Here is a 19,405-nt window from a genome sequence, read left to right on the forward strand (position 1 = left end):
AAAACCAAGATTGCTATATACAGATGACTGGTTGTTACAACCAGGACTAGACAGTACGCATCCCGGGACCAACAACAACAGAAACAAAAAGCTCTAACCTAGCTTTTGGTCTACAATCTGTTCAACAAACAAGATATCCAATTGCAGAGGTCTGACTGAGACAACTGCAAGTGAACGGGTCTTCCAGAACATAACAAAAGACTCTGTCCCAGGGTCCATCATAGGAGCAACATAATGACCAAGAACACCAACTATAGAAGATGAATTAAAACGACACTGAAGAAGCAGAACTGCTAGAACCACAAAGAAAGCCTTCATCATAAGCTCCATTCCTTGAGCTGCACAGCCACCAAGATCTCTAGATACAGAGGACTGATTTTACCATCCATGATGAAGCAGAAGTCTTCCATACACCATGGAAGCACAGAGGGAAGAGTAAATAATCATGCAAGGTGTCTATAGTTAATCCCATGACAGTATACTTCAGGGAAGGAGAAACCCTGTATCTCCTAGGCCAAGGGAATTCCCTCTATAATATCTCCAATAATTACTGTGCCTATGCAGGGGGAAAAAAAAAAGCACAAAATAATCATTTCTCCAGATATATATTTATTGATGGATTGATTGTTTTTTTGATGTCTTTATTTTGGTATAGATATTGAAGTTGATGTCTCCTTTTCTATTTTTATATTATTTTATCTTATCTTTCTCCTTCTTTTTGCATTCCGACATGATTTGAATTCAGAACCGAGACTATTGTGTGGTGCTTCTCTTTATTGCTGTAGGGCTCACTGAATATTTAATTTGACATTTATTTTTGTGTTGTTATGGTGTTTTAATTACCTTTTTCATGTCCTCTCTCAAACTCAGGCAGATAGCCACTAGAAGGACTCCACCCATTTTCAGCATATTTTTTAAAATTTATTTATTTATTTATTGCTTAATCTTTACCTCATTCTATTGCTTTTCTTTCCCTCAGACAAAACCACATAACTCGATTTATCTAGTTTAGCCTCTCAAATAGAAGGAGAAACAAGGGAGGGCACAGGACCAAACAGATGTATGATCACTGATAGTAAGCTAGACAAAGAGGGGACCACCTACTCTAGCATCCTGGGGGGTGATTGTGGGGGATATGGGATGCAGAAAGGGAATGGGGAAGGGGGAGGGCAAATTTGGTGGTGGGTATTCCCCTGATTCAATGTTAATATGCACCTAAAATACTAACGTGAAAGATATGTAAGCCACTATGATCAAAATAAAAATTAAAAAAAAAAAGAAATCTATCTGCAAATGAATTTCTGGATAGTTGATATAATTATAGTGACAACTTCATATGATAAATATGGGAAGTAAGGGTGCAAACTTTTGCAGACTGATCATATTTCTTCCTAAGTAAAATGAAATGGTTTAAACACAGGACTGGGAAGTTATGTGATATAAAAGATAGGAAGTACATTTAAGTTCTTAGTATAGATTAATAATTCTATATTGTTTATATGGAAAAGTGGTTAAGCCTAAAGTTTTGATAGTTGATAGTTGTCTTCTCTGTAGCTAATCTATTCCTTATATAGAACTTACCAGTTGTTTACTTTTTCTTTACACATGTACTTTTTATAATATCTTGTTGATTTTTCTCCTTTTAGTTGAAATACTGGTATTTATACTACTGCTTTATTTTGTTTTCATGTGTACATAATTCCAACATCACACTCATCAGCAGAGAGCTTGCTTCTTACTACTAGTGTTTCAAGAGACTCTTCCTTCTGCACCTGCTCCCATTTAAACTCAGTTCTATAGAAAACATATTTAGTTCTGATGACTTTGATCATTTGTTGTTCCATTACTGTTTCTTAATACCCATATATGAAAATGTGTGTATATGTAGGGGTGATATTTAAAGACATAAATGATTAAATTCCACAAAATTTCAAGTCCATAATAATTTGAAATTTTTTCCAAAACAACACTGTCTTTCTCTTGTTTTAGGTTATTGTAAAATATTGGTTATTTTGAATAGAGGTACAATATTTGAAAAATAATAGTATAGATTATTCTATTTTATATATTTAAAATTAACATTAAAAATATGAACCCTACAAATAACACAATTTAATAAGAATAAAGAGAGGAGAATTAAGAAAATTTTAAGAGAAAATCTAAATATATCTAAGACGTATACTAGTATTTTATGCTAATATGGAAATGTAGGCTTTATGTTAGAAGATTTTATATTATAGATAATGTTCAAGCATCTGCATTAAGTAAAATATTATCATAAAATTCTCACTTAAAAGATCCCAGTGACATAAAAAAAAGATAAGCTAAGTTTTTCTAAGAATAAATGGCTATCAAAGAAAAATTAGGAAAAATCTGAGTTTTTTTTTCTAGTCATACCTCAGTCAGGCTGATCTCCATTCTTGTAGTACTTTTATTCCATATCAGTAAATAAAATGTGTTTGGATCATACTTAGAATATTTAATTTCGAAGAACTATGACAGCAGCAAGACACAGATTTCTGGATAGTGGTGTTGGGTTATAACTAGTGTTCCACTTGTCAGAAATAGAAAAACAGTAAGATGCATTCAAACTTAAATAAAAGAGAGGTGACAACTTGAAGGTAGGTCAATTTCATAGTTATTTGCAACATTAGCCCCAACTGGCAACTAAAGTGTAACACAAGAGTCATATTACTAGGACCAAAAGATAATAAAGCCACGTAAGTGGAATAGAGAGTAGACAGCAAAAGGTATCTGAGTGTGTAAAAAGATACCTGCTCCCTAAAGGGTCAGTACTATGAGATCAGATGTTTTTCAAGAGGAGGAATAAAAACTCTTGACAGTTGACAAGCTCTAGCAACACTGCTTGGAAACACAGTGGGTTTTGCCTGTGAGTCACAGTTCTTTTCTTCTTAAAAAAGTAAATTTAAGCATTGCAGTTTGCAAAACTGTTAATGATTGGGTTTAATTCATGCAATATTACAACAATACACCATCCACCAGAGCTCTTCCCCTAATACAGCCACCTTCCCTATGGTAAATTCATTTCTGTAGACCAATTTTCAATTCTGTTGCTTTGAGTCATACTTTTTATGTTTTTATTTATTCCTCTATTTCTTACTTATTTTCTTAAAGAATTCATTCTTTATCATTTTTTCTTTCCTTCTGACTGCAGCATGATACTCTCCAGATCCATACATACTGCATCAAATTAATTGATTTTATATGCATTGTATTATACTGCGTGCTATTCCATTGTGTATATGTACCAAAGTTTTTTTTTTTCCAGTCATCTGCTTTTGAACACTTGCGTTGTTTGATTTTGGTTATTGTGAATAATGGTACAATATCTAGGGGGTGAAAATGTCTATGATAATTATTGTAATTAAAATAGTAAGAGAGTTGCATAGTAATAAACAAATTTAAGAAGAAAACCAAATCAAAACAACATAGAGATATAATATCACACCACAAAAACAGGCACACATCACAAAGAACAAGAACAACTAGTGCTGGTGCAGATGTAGGGAGAAAGGGATTCTCATTCACTGCTGAATGAGTCTAGCCTTTTTGGAACACATATGGATATTCCTCAGAAAACTAGAAAATGAGGTTCCACGTGATACAGAAATACTGCTCCTAGGGATATACCCGAGAAACCCAAAAACACAATATAGAAAAGCCCTCTGCATTCCTATGTTCATTGCAGTACTATATACAATATTCAGAATCTGAAAATAACCCAAGTGCCCAAGAAAGATGAGTGGATTAAGAAACTGTATTATATCTATAAAATAGAATACTATGCAGCTATTAGAAAAAAATGAAGTCATAAAATTTGCTTATACATGAATGGATATAGAGATTATTATTCTGAGTAAAAAAATCAGAAACAATAAAGATGAGGGTCAGGAGGACTAGACTAGGGTTGGAAGTATGCCACAAATAGTATTAGTGGAACAGTAGAGTTAGGGTAAAAATGGACCACTAAGACAATGTTAATTGGAAATGATCACTCTGAACAAGAACTGGGTGCTAAATAGAGATAAAGTGATAGGCACAGTACCTTTTCATTAAGAAAAAGTGCAAATCACAGTGTCTAAAAGGAGAAAGAAAGGAAAGGAAGAGAAAGGGAAGAGGAGTAAAATGTCTAATCCAGAGGCATGTAGAGAAGTTTGGAGGGAAATTGGGGACATTGATGGTGGGAAATGTGCACTGGTGAAAGATGGTGTAATTGTAAGACTGAAACACAATCATGGAAAACTTTGTAACCATGATGTTTAAATAAAGGAGGGAACTGCTAAAAATAAAAAAAGCCTTTGAACTAAAGTACAAAAAAGCCAACAAATTGAAAGTAAGAGTAGTATAAATATGTACCTAGTCTATAACTGCCCATCTACAAATAGAGGGAAGTTGGGTGGGGGAAGATTAAATGAGATGTAATATAGGAAGATGGTGGAGTGTCATGGGCACTTGAATGATGGGGATTTGGGTGAACTTCATACTTCCAATTATAAATTTCAACATTATCATAATAATAATAAAGAAGAGTAATAAGCAAAATAGAAAAATAGGAGTATCAATTTGAAAGCATTAAGCATTATGACTAATAGTTTAAACTATTTTTTGTTTTTGTTTTGTTTTGTTTTTCTTTGGTGCACCATTTCTGGAGCTACTGCAATACCCGGTCAAAGCTCAAAGCACACAGAGCAACTCTTATTCCGACTCTCTATTCCAAAAATTCATTTAATATATTGTCCTCGGATAGAGGACATATCAGATAATTAAACTGATAATAACAGATACTACACTTGATCTTAGCCAAAAGACCGAGAAGCAGTGACTAATAGTTTTTAATAGAAACTATAAGACAAAGTCTAAGTATAAACCTCCAAGCTTTTAATCCATTTCCCACACACAGAAATAAGGTCACGCCCCTCAGACTTAACCATCTCTTGAGAAACACTATTTATCTTTGTTGAGTATAAGAATTCTTCGAAACATTTGAAGTAATACATTCCATCTACTCTATATTTTTTTTACTTTCTCTTTAAATTATTTACTTTTCACTTTTTTGTTTGTTTGTTTTGAGGCTATAACCCAGGGATGTCCAGGGATTACTCCTGGTTCTTTACTCAGGAATTATTCCTAGAGGCAGTCGTGGCACCATAAGAGATGCCACAGATTGAACCCATGTCAGCATGTGCAAGATAAAACACCCTACTGGCTGTACTATCACTCCAGACCCTCTCTTTAAATTACTAATTGTTACATGGCATGGTAACAATAGATTATTTTTAAATAACTAAGAACAATTTAAGGCATTCTTTAATAATCTATGTTATCCATTTGCATATGTATGTTGTATTTAGTCAATTTATATGAAAATACTTAATTTTAAATGTACTGATATTAAGCATTTGGAATAGTATCTCAATCTATTTCTTTACCCTCTCAGTAGTCAACTCTCCGCCTGTCATCATCTTTGATATAAACAGAAACCAAATTTCAGGAAACAAACGACTAGAAATAAAGAAATAACAAGTAAAAAAATAGTACTTTTAGTTGATTTTGTATCATGCAATTGGGGAAAATTTCACTTAAATATCCTTTCAGCAAAATTCAACAGGTATAAAAATTTAATCTTATTTCTTTCCACCCCACTACACATAAAAAATATCACCCAGTCCCCACATCAGTCAAACCAAGATCTTTGGGGTTATGTCTTTCCTTCACTTGCCACTTTAATTAGAGGGGAGTTTGTGAAAGTAGCACCCTGCCATTAGAGAAGACAGACTTGTGGGCTTTCTTCTTTCAAATGTTTAAGCCTCCATGGTAGCCTTTTCCTCTCCTTTTGTTTTTATTTAAAAAGAAGTGGAGGAAAGATCCTCATGCAGTGCTTTTTAAATGAAGTAACTTGTCAAGTCAAAGTCTGTGGCAGTAATCTGAAAGGCAGTAAATTTAGCGACCCTCTCTTACACTGACAGCCTGTCACACGCTGGAAACATAAATAGCAGTGGAGACAAATCGCTGCTGTTTTCCTATTAAGCTTTGGCCCACTGGCCTCATAGCCTTCTAGGAGCGTGTGGACTCAGCCTGGGAGAGTGACTGCTTTCAAAAACAAGCACATGCTCTCTCCAGGTCTCCCCCACTGTTTCTCTGCGTACTCCCAATTCTGCAGCTGGGGTCCCAATCTCATTACATCTTGCTGCTTTATAAACGTTGAAAACCTAGACCAGTATTAGGCAGTACTAGTACAGAGAGAACTATGAACCAAACTAAACGTCAATGGAGTAATTCCTAGGTTATATGATTTGGTCTAAAAGCCCAAAGCAAATTGCTAGAGTCCTTTCTATTATATGTATTGTCCCTTAAGCAACCAAAGATTGCTTGCCCAGTCCTTGATAAGTGGAAGCCTTCTAGGAACGAGGCACTTCGTCCTTAAACTAGTTTATTTTCTTCCCTATGGCCATCACTTATCCACCCTTTCTCTTCCTCATTTATTAATTGGCTTTAATCAAGAATAGTTACTAGATTGAATCAAACAGCTTATTCAGCAGTGGGCCTTGCTAAAAAGTGAGGCTGGGATTTGGGGGTGAGCATAAATGAGATCACCACAACATTAGGACCCGTAATGAAAGGGTGAAGAGACAGAGGAGTTATTGACTGCTTTGTTTTAATTACCTTTCAGAGTCTTCTGTGGCAGCTACAAAAGTATGCCAAACAATGCTTCTCCAATGTAATTGCCCTGCTGAGTTTAACATATTCACTTACAAAATACCAATTGATTTATATGACTCTTGAAAACAGCAACCGCTGTTCTCATCTTTCTTAATATTTAATCCTTTGTCATGGCAAAATCGCTAATGACAGGTCAGATAATACCCCCTGAGTTCTTATGGCAGTAGGGAAAGATCTTGTTATTGCTGATTCTAACCTGCAGTTCTAATCTCTCCCTCTCACCTTCATAGAAAATTATCTATAAATCATCTGCAGGAATTTTTACTTTTATTTCATTTCTAAGGGCTCCTTGAGTATTTTGAGTTATTGCTATTTTCAATTTTACGTATTTGCCTACATTTCCCATACCACTGCTGTAATAAAGTTGCAGTAAGAAAATGAATTCTATTTAGGACATGCAGCATTCTACAAGTGTCCTCCAATTCCTTTTACAGGAACTCCAGCTACCCTTGATATATACATGCTTGTTTAAATACAGTTAGTCTGTCTCTTTATTTGAGCACTTATTTTTCCCTCAGGAATTTCCAAGACAAACTGATAACAACCATCTCAAGAAAAGAACTTGGGTCAAAGAGACAAGACAGTGCCTAAGACATGTACCTTGCATGTAGTAGACACAGTTTCAAATTTTGGCATCACATATGGTCCCACAAGCACAATCAAGAGATATCCTTGTGTGAAGATCCTGTAGTAAGCCCTAAACACAGCTTGGTGTAGCCTCAAACAAACAAAAATTCTTGGAACTCACCATATGTCCAAAGTACTCCTACCTAATTTCTGAAACAGTGCTAATTGCATGCAAAAGAAGAGTTATGTTTTCAACCTACAAACTGCATTTTAATGACTTTTTAAGCACATCTGAAAAAACTAGAGCACAAGAGACCCCAGGGTAGGTGAAAGTCCAGGTGGATGCAAAGATGCCCTACTCCTGTCTTTCAACTGAGCCACAAAATCTTTCAGCATCATGATCAGACAGTCACTATCAATTAGTCAGTGTTTATGGAAATATGTGCCATCCTTGAAAAAATCAGCACTATTTCACAGAAACTCACAGAAAATCATAATACATGTTAATATTCAGAGTCAAGAAGCTGGTAGAAAAGTAAACTTATAAACAGGTGCAAGTAATATAATTTTTCTAGTATTCTGTACTTACATACCATGCTTCAGAGGGAGGGAGGGATGGAGGTAGAAGGAAGGAAAAAGGAAGGAAGGAAGGAAGGAAGCAAGGAAGGAAGGAAGGAAGGAAGGAAGGAAGGAAGGAAGCAAGGAAGGAAGGAAGGAAGGAAGGAAGGCAGGCAGGAAGGAAGGCGGGAAGGAAGGAAGGAAGGAAGGAAGGAAGGAAGGAAAGAAGGAAGGAAGGGAGGAAGGAAGGAAGGCAGGAAGGAAGGCAGGAAGGAAGGAAGGAAGGAAGGAAGGAAGGAAGGAAGGAAGGAAGGAAGGAAGAAGGACGACATAAGTACAAGAATTCATTGGAAATTATTCATTTGGAATATCATAGATGTCAAAAGACACGACCAAATTGCAGAGGTATAGAGCACAGCAAATTCTACATCTTCATACCATTGCTTATATCCTAATACATGCCTTCCTATTATATAAAGCTTTGTATTTCTTCTACATGAAAATCTCTATATCATATGTGCTAATTAGATTGCCATACTTTTTTTTTTTTTACAATTTTCTAGCTCTAACTCCATGCATTTGTGTCTTTACATTTCTTTCTTCTTGTCTTTTCCTGCATGTTAGGTTTGTTCTACACCATTCTAATAATTTATTTTCTGGTTCAGCATCTGTATGCATCAAGAATTTTGTATCATTATTGGAAAGACTCTAGAATACTTGAGTGGAGATAAACTTTTAAACACCAACTTTCTCGTATCTGTTGTTTTCTTTTATTCTCATAATGGAAAACTATATGAAGAAAATAATTTTTATATTTTATAACAGAGATGTGTGATCTTGGGAATCCCTTAAGAGTCTGTTGCCCCCCACTACCTCCCATTTATTCTCAAAAGACAGAAATAAAATAGATTCTGAGAGCTAAGGGGTCAAAAATGTTGCTTTCTACCATATTACAACATTGTAATGATAATAGTAATCAAGAATAAGAATATAAGCTCCAAAAATCTACAAACTTGATTAAAACCTTATATTAAAACTTCATATCACCATTCAAAATATTGCAAACTATGGACCAATAGCAATAGTACAGAAAGTAGAATGTTTGTCTTGCATGCTGTCTACCTGAGTTGGATTTGTAGCACTCCATATGGCTCCCTGCACCTACCAGAGTCATCCATAAGTACAAAACAGGAACACTGCCCAGTTATCCCAAAACAAGAGTATTATAAAGATGTACAAGACTCTTGTCCTTTTTAAACTTGAATTTCTGTATCTCTTCATCTGTAACACATACTATGATTGTTATAAATTAAGTAAGATAATATTTAGATCAACTAGAACAATGCTTACTTTTTATTAATGGTAGCTCATCCAGTGGACACTTTGCAATCATTCTTTTTTTTCTGCAATCATTCTTGTTTGTTTGTTTTTGGTTTTTGGGCCACACCCATTTGACTCTAAGGGGTTACTCCTGGCTATGCGCTCAGAAATCACCCCTGGCTTGGGGGACCATATGGAACGCTGGCTAGCACTTGCAAGGCAGACACCTTACCTCTAGCGCCACCTTCCTGGCACCATTCTGCAATCATTCTTAAAGAGTTCTGTATTCAGTAACAAGCTATGCACAGGGAATACAATGATGAGCAAATCACAGGTGTGGCTCCTGCAATTGAAAAAACCCATTTTGGATTCTTAGTTATTATTGACACAATTTCCTTTTAGATAATTAAACATAAGAGATTGTGATATCCAGCTTAGTACCAATAAAGAAAGAATAGTTCTAAAAACTGGCACTAGGTAGGGGGTAATGGTTAAGTGTGAATAAAATAACAGAATGCCATGGTTCAGGATTTTAAAGCATGCATAAATGGCAGCCTCCATTGGTTACTGAGCCCAAACGATGTCAGTTTGCTTATTTTTTATATGTGAAAGCAACAATGAAAACTGTAATGATTTGGATCTCTCTAGATGCCAGGAAAAAATAATGCCAGGGTGTTCTTCATTGGGCCTTTGCTCATTCATAGAACCAAAGCCAGTTGTGAATCTTTTCTGGCAGTGTGCTTGTCACTGGTTTCTGGATACTAAATATGCCCTTTGAAACTGCAGAAGGCATGGGGCCAACTTGCATAATATACACCCTGTTGTTTTCTACTCTACTAAAAGGAAGTATTTTTATAGTGGAATAACCTCTTCCTCAATTCCATTTTTTTTCCAAGTATCTTACTAGTCAGATGCCTCTTTCTCTACAGAAGTTTTCTTTTTTCACTCTTCCATTTCTCTAACCTTTTTTAAAAAATAATCCTCATATCAATGCTCTTAGAGTCCTCTTCTTCATTCCTTCAACACCTTTGTCAACACTGTGTCTTTAATTCTCTGATTGCTGCTCTGGCAGTTGTGCCCCATACCCACTTCTCTGCCTCTTTTCAATCCTTTACCATTTTCTTCCCTTCACTCCTCACTTGATGGCTGATGAGTAGTGGAGATGAAGACAGATGCCAAGCTTTGGTCAGAAAGATAGTTGAACACTGGAGATTTCTTAAATGGGCTGTGAAGATAAGAAACAAAAACTTCAAAGAATATAACCAGAGACAAGGCTTTAAACAGTTACATAAGTCTAATATCTTTAGATTATATGGTGTGCTGCTAAGAAATAATATGTACTACAACTGGGGATTTGAGGGACAAAGTAATTGTATCGTACATGGGTTCAGTTTTGTTTTTCTTAATGTTCTTTGGCTGAAAGTTCAAGGCTGGGATATCATCGATGGGACTACTGAGAATCCTGTTTATGGGTGATTGGGCTTCCACTGTAACTTTACCCTGTCCTCTTTCTTTGCATCTTTGTTGTCATAATTAAAATAATAAAAAAAAAGAAAAAAAGAAAAAAAAAGAAATGCAAGTATCAAACCATTGGAGGCATTTTTTTCTAATGTGCATTTCTTTGTATTTTTCTTTATTTTAGTGTGTTCGTATAGAGCCAAATGTGAAAATAAAAATAGAGATGAAACTAAAAAATGCAGAAACAGTACATCCTTAAATAATGAAAAAAAACATGAAAAATACTATAAGAATAGTAACTCATTACACCATTTGAAGTTCTCACAAGAAAATTCAAATGGCATTGTTGATCTGAGAAACGTTTTTCCTCTAACTGTATGAACAAAAGTTCATAGATGACTATTTACTCACCCTTCACTCATTATTTAAACCACAGACCTACACAAATAAACTTGCACACACACACATATACTTGCTAGAAGTTCATAGATTACTTTGGTTCACCCTTCAATTCTCTTTTCAACCACAGACCCACATAAGTACAAATTCACATATATACACATATTATGGCCAGAATTTTTTTTTGGTTTCCATAAACATATGCATATGTTTTTGTTTATTATTAATATATATACCACTTTCATAATAATATTCAAATTTATTTAAGTAACTATATTGTGAATCCCATATCAAAAACATGTTCACTTCTGTAAAATGATCTTTGGAGATATTTTATGACCTTTGAAGTCTTTATAAAATTTCTCAGCAAAATGAGAATAATGCTGTATACATTTTTTTTAATATTTGGGGGTTTTTTGGGGGGCGGGTCACACCTGGCAGCGCTCAGAGGTTACTCCTGGCTCTATACTCAGAAATAGCTCCTGGCATGTCGGGGACCAGCATGGGATGCCGGGATTCAAATCACCGTCCTTTTTGCATGCAAGGCAAATGCCCTACCTCTATTCTATCTCTCCGGCCCAACTGTGTACATTTCTTATAAAAATATCGTTAGAATTTTACATATTTAAAGTCCATAAACACTCAAAAATTTTCTTAAATTGTATTTTCTGTGCCTCCAATGAATATAAGAGCATATAAATTAATCATTAGTGGATATTTAATTTTTTTCTCTAATAATTTTTATTGTGACCAATGTGAATTACAAGTCTTTCACAGTTATATTTAAGGTACATAGCAACAGAGAAATAGGGCCATTCCTACCACCAGTGTTGTCTTCCCTCCACTCCTTTTCTTGGCATGCATCATATACCCCACCTTTCCCCGCTGGATTGCTATTATAATAGATCCCCTCTGTGTATAGCTTGATGTAGATTGGGTTATCTTGATTCTGTTGTCTTTGACTTTGGTTTTGGTGTTTTAGGTATGATCATTTTTTATTTCCACTCAATGTTCATGTGAATGTGTTTGCTCCTGGTACCATACACTCTTTTCCTCCTTATTTTTTGAGGCAGAGCAATATAATTCAAATTCTGTGATTCTGTTGGAAAAAAAAGAAAGACAAAAGTAAAATCTGGAAGCTATAAATATAGATTTAAAAGAAGAAAGAAAAAAAAGCAACTTATAAAAATAAAAAAGGAGGGGGCTGATGTGGCAAGTTTTTTTTATTTTTGTTTGTTTGTTTGCATAGGCACAGTAAGTGTTGGGGGAAGTTAGAAAGGGAATTCCTTTGTCCTAGGAGGTACAGGGTTTCTTCATCCTTGGAGCATACTGTCATGGAAACAACTACAGGCTTTGAACATGCTCATTGTAGAACCTCAAGGGCTTTTTATGGTTCCAGGAATCATTCTGCTCAGTGTAGCTGCCATAATCAGTCCTCTGTAAGAAGAGATCCTGCTATTTGTGTAGGTAATAGGAAGTCTAGGATAGGGCCTTTCTTTATGGATCCAGATGTTCTGCTCTGTCACAGTAGTTGTAGTCATTCTTCTATAATTAATGATCTTGGTTTTTGAGCAGATCCTCTGATGGAACCTAGAACAATCTTTCCTTATGGCTACTGAAGTTCTGTTCCGTCACGGTTGTCAGACCTCTGGGATTAGAGATCTTGGTTTTTGCACTAATCCTAGGTCGAAGCTTAAATTAGAGTCTTTCTTTTTGGTCCCAGGAAAAGTTTTGCTTAGTCACGGTTGTCAAAGTCAGTCTTGTGTAGTTAGTGATCTTGGTTTTTGCAGAGATCCACGTTCGGGGTGTCTATTGATTTCATCTTATCGTTAGGTGATGAGGCAGGGTAATCTGCTCTTAGATCCGGTTATTTCTGTTTCCTCATCATCAGGCTGTCATATCAAAACTTGGCCAGAGAGAGATTGGACACTCCCTGGAGGTTGCTTGATTCCTGGTTCTGTGAAGGGAAACTGTGTCGGTTCTACTGTTGGGATTTGGGGTTCTGGGTTGCTATCCGATGACATGGAGTCTAAGTTGTGTTCCCAAAACAAATGTTCAGGGTAGGAGGCCCTCATAATATAAAATGTATGGGTTCTTATCCTTAGTAGATAAGAGCTTCTTTTTATACATAAGAGTTCCCCATTTTTAGTATGTCTATGAAAAAAAAGGTAACTGTGCTATATTATATCGCCAGTGCATTTGTGGGTAAGAATGTCAGGCTATACATTCTTTGTGTCCTGTTTTTGACCTGAGCTTTTATCACAAGCAGGACTTTTTCTTAGAATTTCATTCCAAGAAAAACTAAAACAAGCAAAATAAAGGGAAAAAAAAGATAAATGGTGGCCAAAGCAATAGCACAGCGATGGGGCGTTTGCCTTTCTCGTGGCTGATCCAGGACAGACCTTGGTTTGATCCCTGGCATCCCATATGGTTCCCCAAAGCTAGGGGCGATTTCTGAGTGCAAAAACCAATATATATATATATACATATATATATACATACATACATACATACATATACATATGTGTTTGTATAAGAATGAAAAATTAAAGATAAAAAATAATAAATATAAATATAAAAGAATAGAGGAGTCTATCTTTACCTTTGGAAATAAACACAAAGAAGTATAACTATTGTGGTACTATACATACAAAATATATCTCTCTCCATTAGTCTTTTGAGATATTCTTGGGGGGGTTGGATCCAGGGCACATTTTCATCCCACACCATGGTCCTATTTAGTTTAAGAAATGGTTTGCAGCAGTGAGGATCAGGCAGTGTTCTTGCAATGAGGATCCTTCTGGAGCTGAATCCGGTAGCATGCAGTAGTCCACATTTGTGGGGGGTGAGAAGAACTTAGAGAGGGGCTCTTCTCCAAAAATAATAGGTTCTAACTCCAGAGAGGGGACTAGTTGTCACATTCTGGAGAATTTTTAAAAATAATACATCTTTGTTTATTGGGCAGATATATGTTTAGTAATAAATTTGTTTGCTGCTTACTAAAAAGTAGACTAGACATTTTATCTTAATAAAAGTGTGAGAGAGAAATAAAGAAAATGAGTGAGTAAGAGAGAGAAGAAGAAAGATATGAAAATGGGTGAGGAAGAGAATAAGAAAAAAAGAATAACATAAATTCATGAAATATATGTAATGTCAAATGGGTGCTTTCTTATAAATTACTGGTTGATTTAGGAGGTCTAAATACATCAACATTCTGTGCAATGCAAATTTTGTCAAAGTGCTGTAGCTCTGAAGACAATGTACTCAGATGGAAGTACTGGCATACTTTAATTGGAGATATTCCTAGCTGATTTCCCCTAAATTCAGAAACACAGAAGAGAACACTTTCCTTTAGGCTCTTTTTTATTCTGACTTGTGAAAAAATATTAAAGAACTAATATGTGCAACTTGAGTAAACAGTGACTAAGAGGAAATATGCTAATTATTGCAAGAGTTTGAAAGGTGCGTACACTGAGGAGGACAAGATGTTATTTAGCCTTGTAGTAGAATATTGCCAGGAGACACAAAAACACATTAAGCAGAGGGAGATTTAAACGAAACACCAGATCCTGGAATAAATAGAACACCTGGTGAGCAAACTCTTGAAAAAAAAGTTGAGATTTTTAAAATATCAAAATATATAAATATGTACTTCATGTAAACATGTATAGGGAAGAAAATAATAGAAACAAGGAAAGGTTCCATGTTATAGTAATAGAGTTCTATTTTATAGAGTCATTTCAAGAGGAATGGTTATTGCTTGAAGATAACTTGAATAATTTGAGCAATCACCTTCTGATTTCAGATTTATCTTAAGTTTGTAAAAGCCAGATTGATGGGACGTGGACTTGAAAATAGATAATTAGAGTGAATTGAAAGAAAGAATGGAATGGAGCATTGATGCCCTTTTGGGGGCAGACACAATAGTACAAAAGAAAAACATATTCTGGGTGTATTAAAATCTTTTTACCTTTTTAAAGTACTAACATGGTTGCATTCTATGCCTTGTAGTAGAAAATTCAGATGCTCAAATGAAAGGAATAGTCTTATGCCTGCCTCCACTGTGGGTTCTATTGGTGTCTTCACACCTTTCTCTGCAACAATAACTCCAAGCAGCAGAAACATGTTGAGAACATGTTCAGAGATGCCCTGTCCAGCTTTAATTGCAGAAACAATAATACATTATTTTGGGATCTGAGAGATAATCAATGGATAATGTGCTCACTTTGCACATGGCTGTCCCAGGTTCAATCCCACCACCCTATATGGTCCCTTAAGCACCTATAAGATTAATTCCTAAGCACAAAACCAAGAATAGCCCCCAAAAAAAACAAAAACAAAAAATGTGACACTTTATTTTGTTGGTCAGTGAAAGGATACTCTGGTTAAGATCATTAAACAGGAATGACTTCATTCACCAACTTCTCATACTAAAATACTTAGTTATCTTTTAAAATTTAGCACTTTTGATCAAGCTATTTGATGTGATGAATATTACTCCTGTGTCTTCTAGAGTTCCTTAATTTAATTCAGCCAACTCAACAAACATTCATGGAGTCATTAATCTGTGTCAAAATCTATGCTGCCTCATGGGAATATTGCAAGATGGACACATCCCTAAGGAATTTCCAATATGTTTTTTTTTTTTTTGGTACCAAAGAAACTTTCATGTCCTTTCAAATCACTGCAGATTGATGGGAATTTCTCAGCTGAAGAATAAAAAATAAGCATAGTGGGCAGAGTCTCTTACAGGTACAAATAAAATAGGCTAGCAATAAATGCCAGGAAGCACAAAAAATTCAACTGGATGAAATACATCAAGGGTGGGAATTGTTTGGTTTCTATTTTAAATCTTGCCCTGCTAATTGGATAAGAAAATAATCTAATTTTTTTATATGTATATGATGTGTAGTTTGGGAGTCCCCTATCCTAATGAAACAATAATGTAGATTTTGTATAGGATATAAAGGCAACCATCAGAGTGAGTATAGCTATCTATCACTGTAGAAAAAGGATCTCCCAGATCACATGATGGGCACTTAGGAAAATCTCCCCTGCTTCACAGTCTGCATAAGGAGAAATTCTTCCTAGAGATGTGAAATGAAAGTTTCATCACATGAATATTTGTTTTATTACTTGTTTACTAGAAAAAAATTAATTCTTGATACCTACCAATCATTGTAAGAAACTCAAGTTCAAGCCATATTTTAGAAACATCTCAAGTGTTCAATGACAAATCCTGGATAAAGAAATTGTGAGATTTTATCTATATTTATATGTGGAATACTACCCAACCATGAAAAAAAATGTTGCATTTTATATAACTTTGATGGAATCAGAGGACATTATATTAAATCAAGTGAGTTATAAGGAAAAAGACAAACACCAGATAATCTAACTAATATGGGGAGTATAAATTAAAAGTACATGTAAATAAATAAGAAGAAAAACCTAAAACATTTCCCAAGAAATCAAGACTACTAAGAAAAATGTGGGTGAGGGAGGACAATGAAAATAGAGAATTTGATACTAAGATATTGGCATTGTAGTGTGGATGTGGTGCAGTGACATTTATGACTAAAGCATATATATCAATATTATTAAAATTATGATGCTTTAATATAAAAGGGAATATCATATTCCAAACCTAATAGTATATTAATTTATAGTGCTTTTTTCTCTATTTTATTACTTACTCACAGAGGTAAGGTAGGTAGGGCCTCAGTTAGCACTACTAAAATTTCACTAAACTGGTTTGTATTTCACAAAGTCAAAATGCAAGGTTGAGTTACTTTAAAGTTTATAGTCATTTTCTAGGAATTGAAAATCATTCAGTGTTTTCCACATTTAAAAAGACTTATTTTAATTTATTTCCATTTTCTCCTACTGATAGTTCTGTACTCTCATTGCGGTATGTGGGTTGGGTCAGAAGGATTAAATTCCAAAACACTTTGCAATCATCTTTTACTCCTTTAGTTACAATCTACCATTACTCACCAAATCTATATTTACCTTTGAAATACAGATATTGAATAAACTTCCACCAAATTTGATCTAAATTTTTCAGTTTCCATTTGCCATTTGTTCATTTAGCCAGAAGAGTGTTACAGGTTAGTACACTGCCATGATTTTCTATACATAGATGCACATTCACACATAAGATTAATTTTTTCTTTGAACTCAACCAATTACATAAAATGGACTATCCCTCCTTCTGAGACTCTTGATTTTCTTGCCACATTCTACTTCTATGGTATGTAAAGTCAGGTAGAATTACTTCCTTAAACAAGGAAGATAAAGAAAAACAATTGTAAGAAAAAAGTCTTTCATGTTAAAAATAATATGCAGCAGTATAAATGCAGAATAAGTCTAGATCATTTTTCAAAAAACTATGATAAAAATTCAAAAAGCATCAAAACCACATAAATTAATACCAATAAAAATGTCCTTTTCTGCTGGGATTTCAGAGTTTCTTCAAAACTACTGATATTGATAATTGACAGAATACTTGAATCTTGGCATATTCCTGATAGGTTGTGTTATAAGATGTTATCAAATAGACCCTATGTTCTTTTGGGAGTCTGGTTAACAGGCTCAGATGACATATTTAGACAATAAATTTATCTTTGTGCTGGCTGGCTGTTATGTTGATTTGGCCATCAGGGAATTTTGGGAAAAGGAAAACAACTTGTGGTGTTTGAGTAGAGCTATTAATTGGTACCCCTTAGTAGGATGACCAGGAGCAAGATATCCTTATGCTGGCAGAACCGCTTCCTTTAACAACCTCCCTGCTGCATTATCATAAACTCAGTAGCAAGTAATTTGTAATCTGTTGGCTCAATTTATGCTTATTTGAGAACTTAGATATACCTGACCAAGCTCTTTCCTTCTTCTTCAGCCCCCCACACCCACCCTGCTATCCACTCTCTGTCTTTCTTGGTTTATCTTCCTCCAGTTACACTACACATTTTAGAAATGAAATAAATATGCCTATCTCTTGAGATTTCTCTATTCAAAAGGCTATAAGCAGCATTGTAGAACTTTGCTAAAAGGACTTTTAGTCCCCTAATTCTAATGTTTGAATTGATATTTAACTCCCTTATGTGACTTGCTGAATAGAGAAATTAACATTTCTCATTTGACTTATGCCTTGGAAGTCTCAATACTAATATAATTTGACAACCAATAAGGAAACCATAACTGCAAAACAGGATTTTGAACATGATACTTATGTACCAAACTCCACACAATCTAGGAAAGAGGTGAGAGTTTTTCAAAAGGAAACCTCCTCTTCTTCTAATAACAGCTTTGAAAAAGTGTTCTGTTGCAGAATGTAATTGATGATGGCAGCACTTCACCCATAGTTACCATCACAGCATTTACAGTGTGTATATCTCTCCAGCTCCTATTTTATTCTAAGTCCTTAACCAAGAAATAATGGGTACGGTTGTATAAATATTATAGCAGTTTCTTGTCTCTGGTAAGGTCAACTTTGAAATGCAATGTGTGTATTAGCTCCCCAAGGGGTTAAATATATTTTCTTTCTGAGCTAGTTAACCCATTTCTTTTTGTGGATAAGCATTATTCTCATGCTTGGCTTCCTTCTCTCCAAGCCCAGTTCCCCACTCCCCTACCCAGTTGTTTTTTTTTTTTTATTATTGCTTTTCTCTTAGCAACTTCCACAGAACATTTTTTCTTGGCTTCTGCTTTTATAGTGTTTGTGATAATAAGGTATATTGTCACGTTAATGATAATGTCACATAATTTATTGATTTATTGAAATGTATTGATTCTAAAAAAAAAAGGAAAGGAGCCATGTTGTTGACTACAACAAACTTTAGAAATAATCATGAAAAAAATCTATTTTTCAGGGAGAGAATTTGAAGGAGAAGAAGAATATTTGGAGATATTGGGAATCACCAGGGAGCAGTCAGGCAAATATGAGTGCAAAGCAGCCAATGAAGTCTCTTCCGCGGATGTCAAACAAGTCAAGGTCACTGTGAACTGTGAGTATGCAGATGTCAGCAGTGCTTTGAGCCCCATGTCCACCTCCGGAAAATTTTAGGATTCCATTAGCAAAAGACCATTGCATTTGAAGCAACTGTTCTTTAGGTTAGGAATGCACATTTATACAATGGTCACATCTTGGGGCAGAACTTGGCCTTTGAATTTGATATATCTACTATGCTATTTCTAAACATGACCTATAATACATTTAACAATACTATGTCTCTTACTCAGGCTATAAAATTAAGACAACATTTTCAGACAGTACTGTTTCTGGCAGTCACTGCTCTGATCTTTGTAGATTAGAAGGTCATTCCACTTAGAAAAAATGAACAATTCATATCTGCTTTAACTA

General features: G+C 35.0%; 1 protein-coding gene and 1 non-coding gene across 3 annotated transcripts in view; one reads left to right on the forward strand and one right to left on the reverse strand.

Annotated features, from left to right (window-relative positions):
• LSAMP (limbic system associated membrane protein) overlaps nt 1–19,405 on the forward strand; it is a 697,625-nt gene that overhangs the window by 621,173 nt on the left and 57,047 nt on the right. For both annotated transcript variants that reach the window (XM_049785794.1, XM_049785793.1), the window contains exon 4: nt 18,915–19,049. In XM_049785794.1, coding sequence (XP_049641751.1) covers nt 18,915–19,049 — 135 coding nt within the window. The remainder of the gene's footprint in view (nt 1–18,914; nt 19,050–19,405) is intronic.
• LOC126026509 (U2 spliceosomal RNA) lies at nt 4,651–4,841 on the reverse strand. The gene has a single exon (XR_007501755.1). It is a non-coding gene; the product is annotated as a U2 spliceosomal RNA (small nuclear RNA).

Source organism: Suncus etruscus, chromosome 13 (assembly GCF_024139225.1).
Source record: "Suncus etruscus isolate mSunEtr1 chromosome 13, mSunEtr1.pri.cur, whole genome shotgun sequence".
NCBI lineage: Eukaryota > Metazoa > Chordata > Mammalia > Eulipotyphla > Soricidae > Suncus > Suncus etruscus.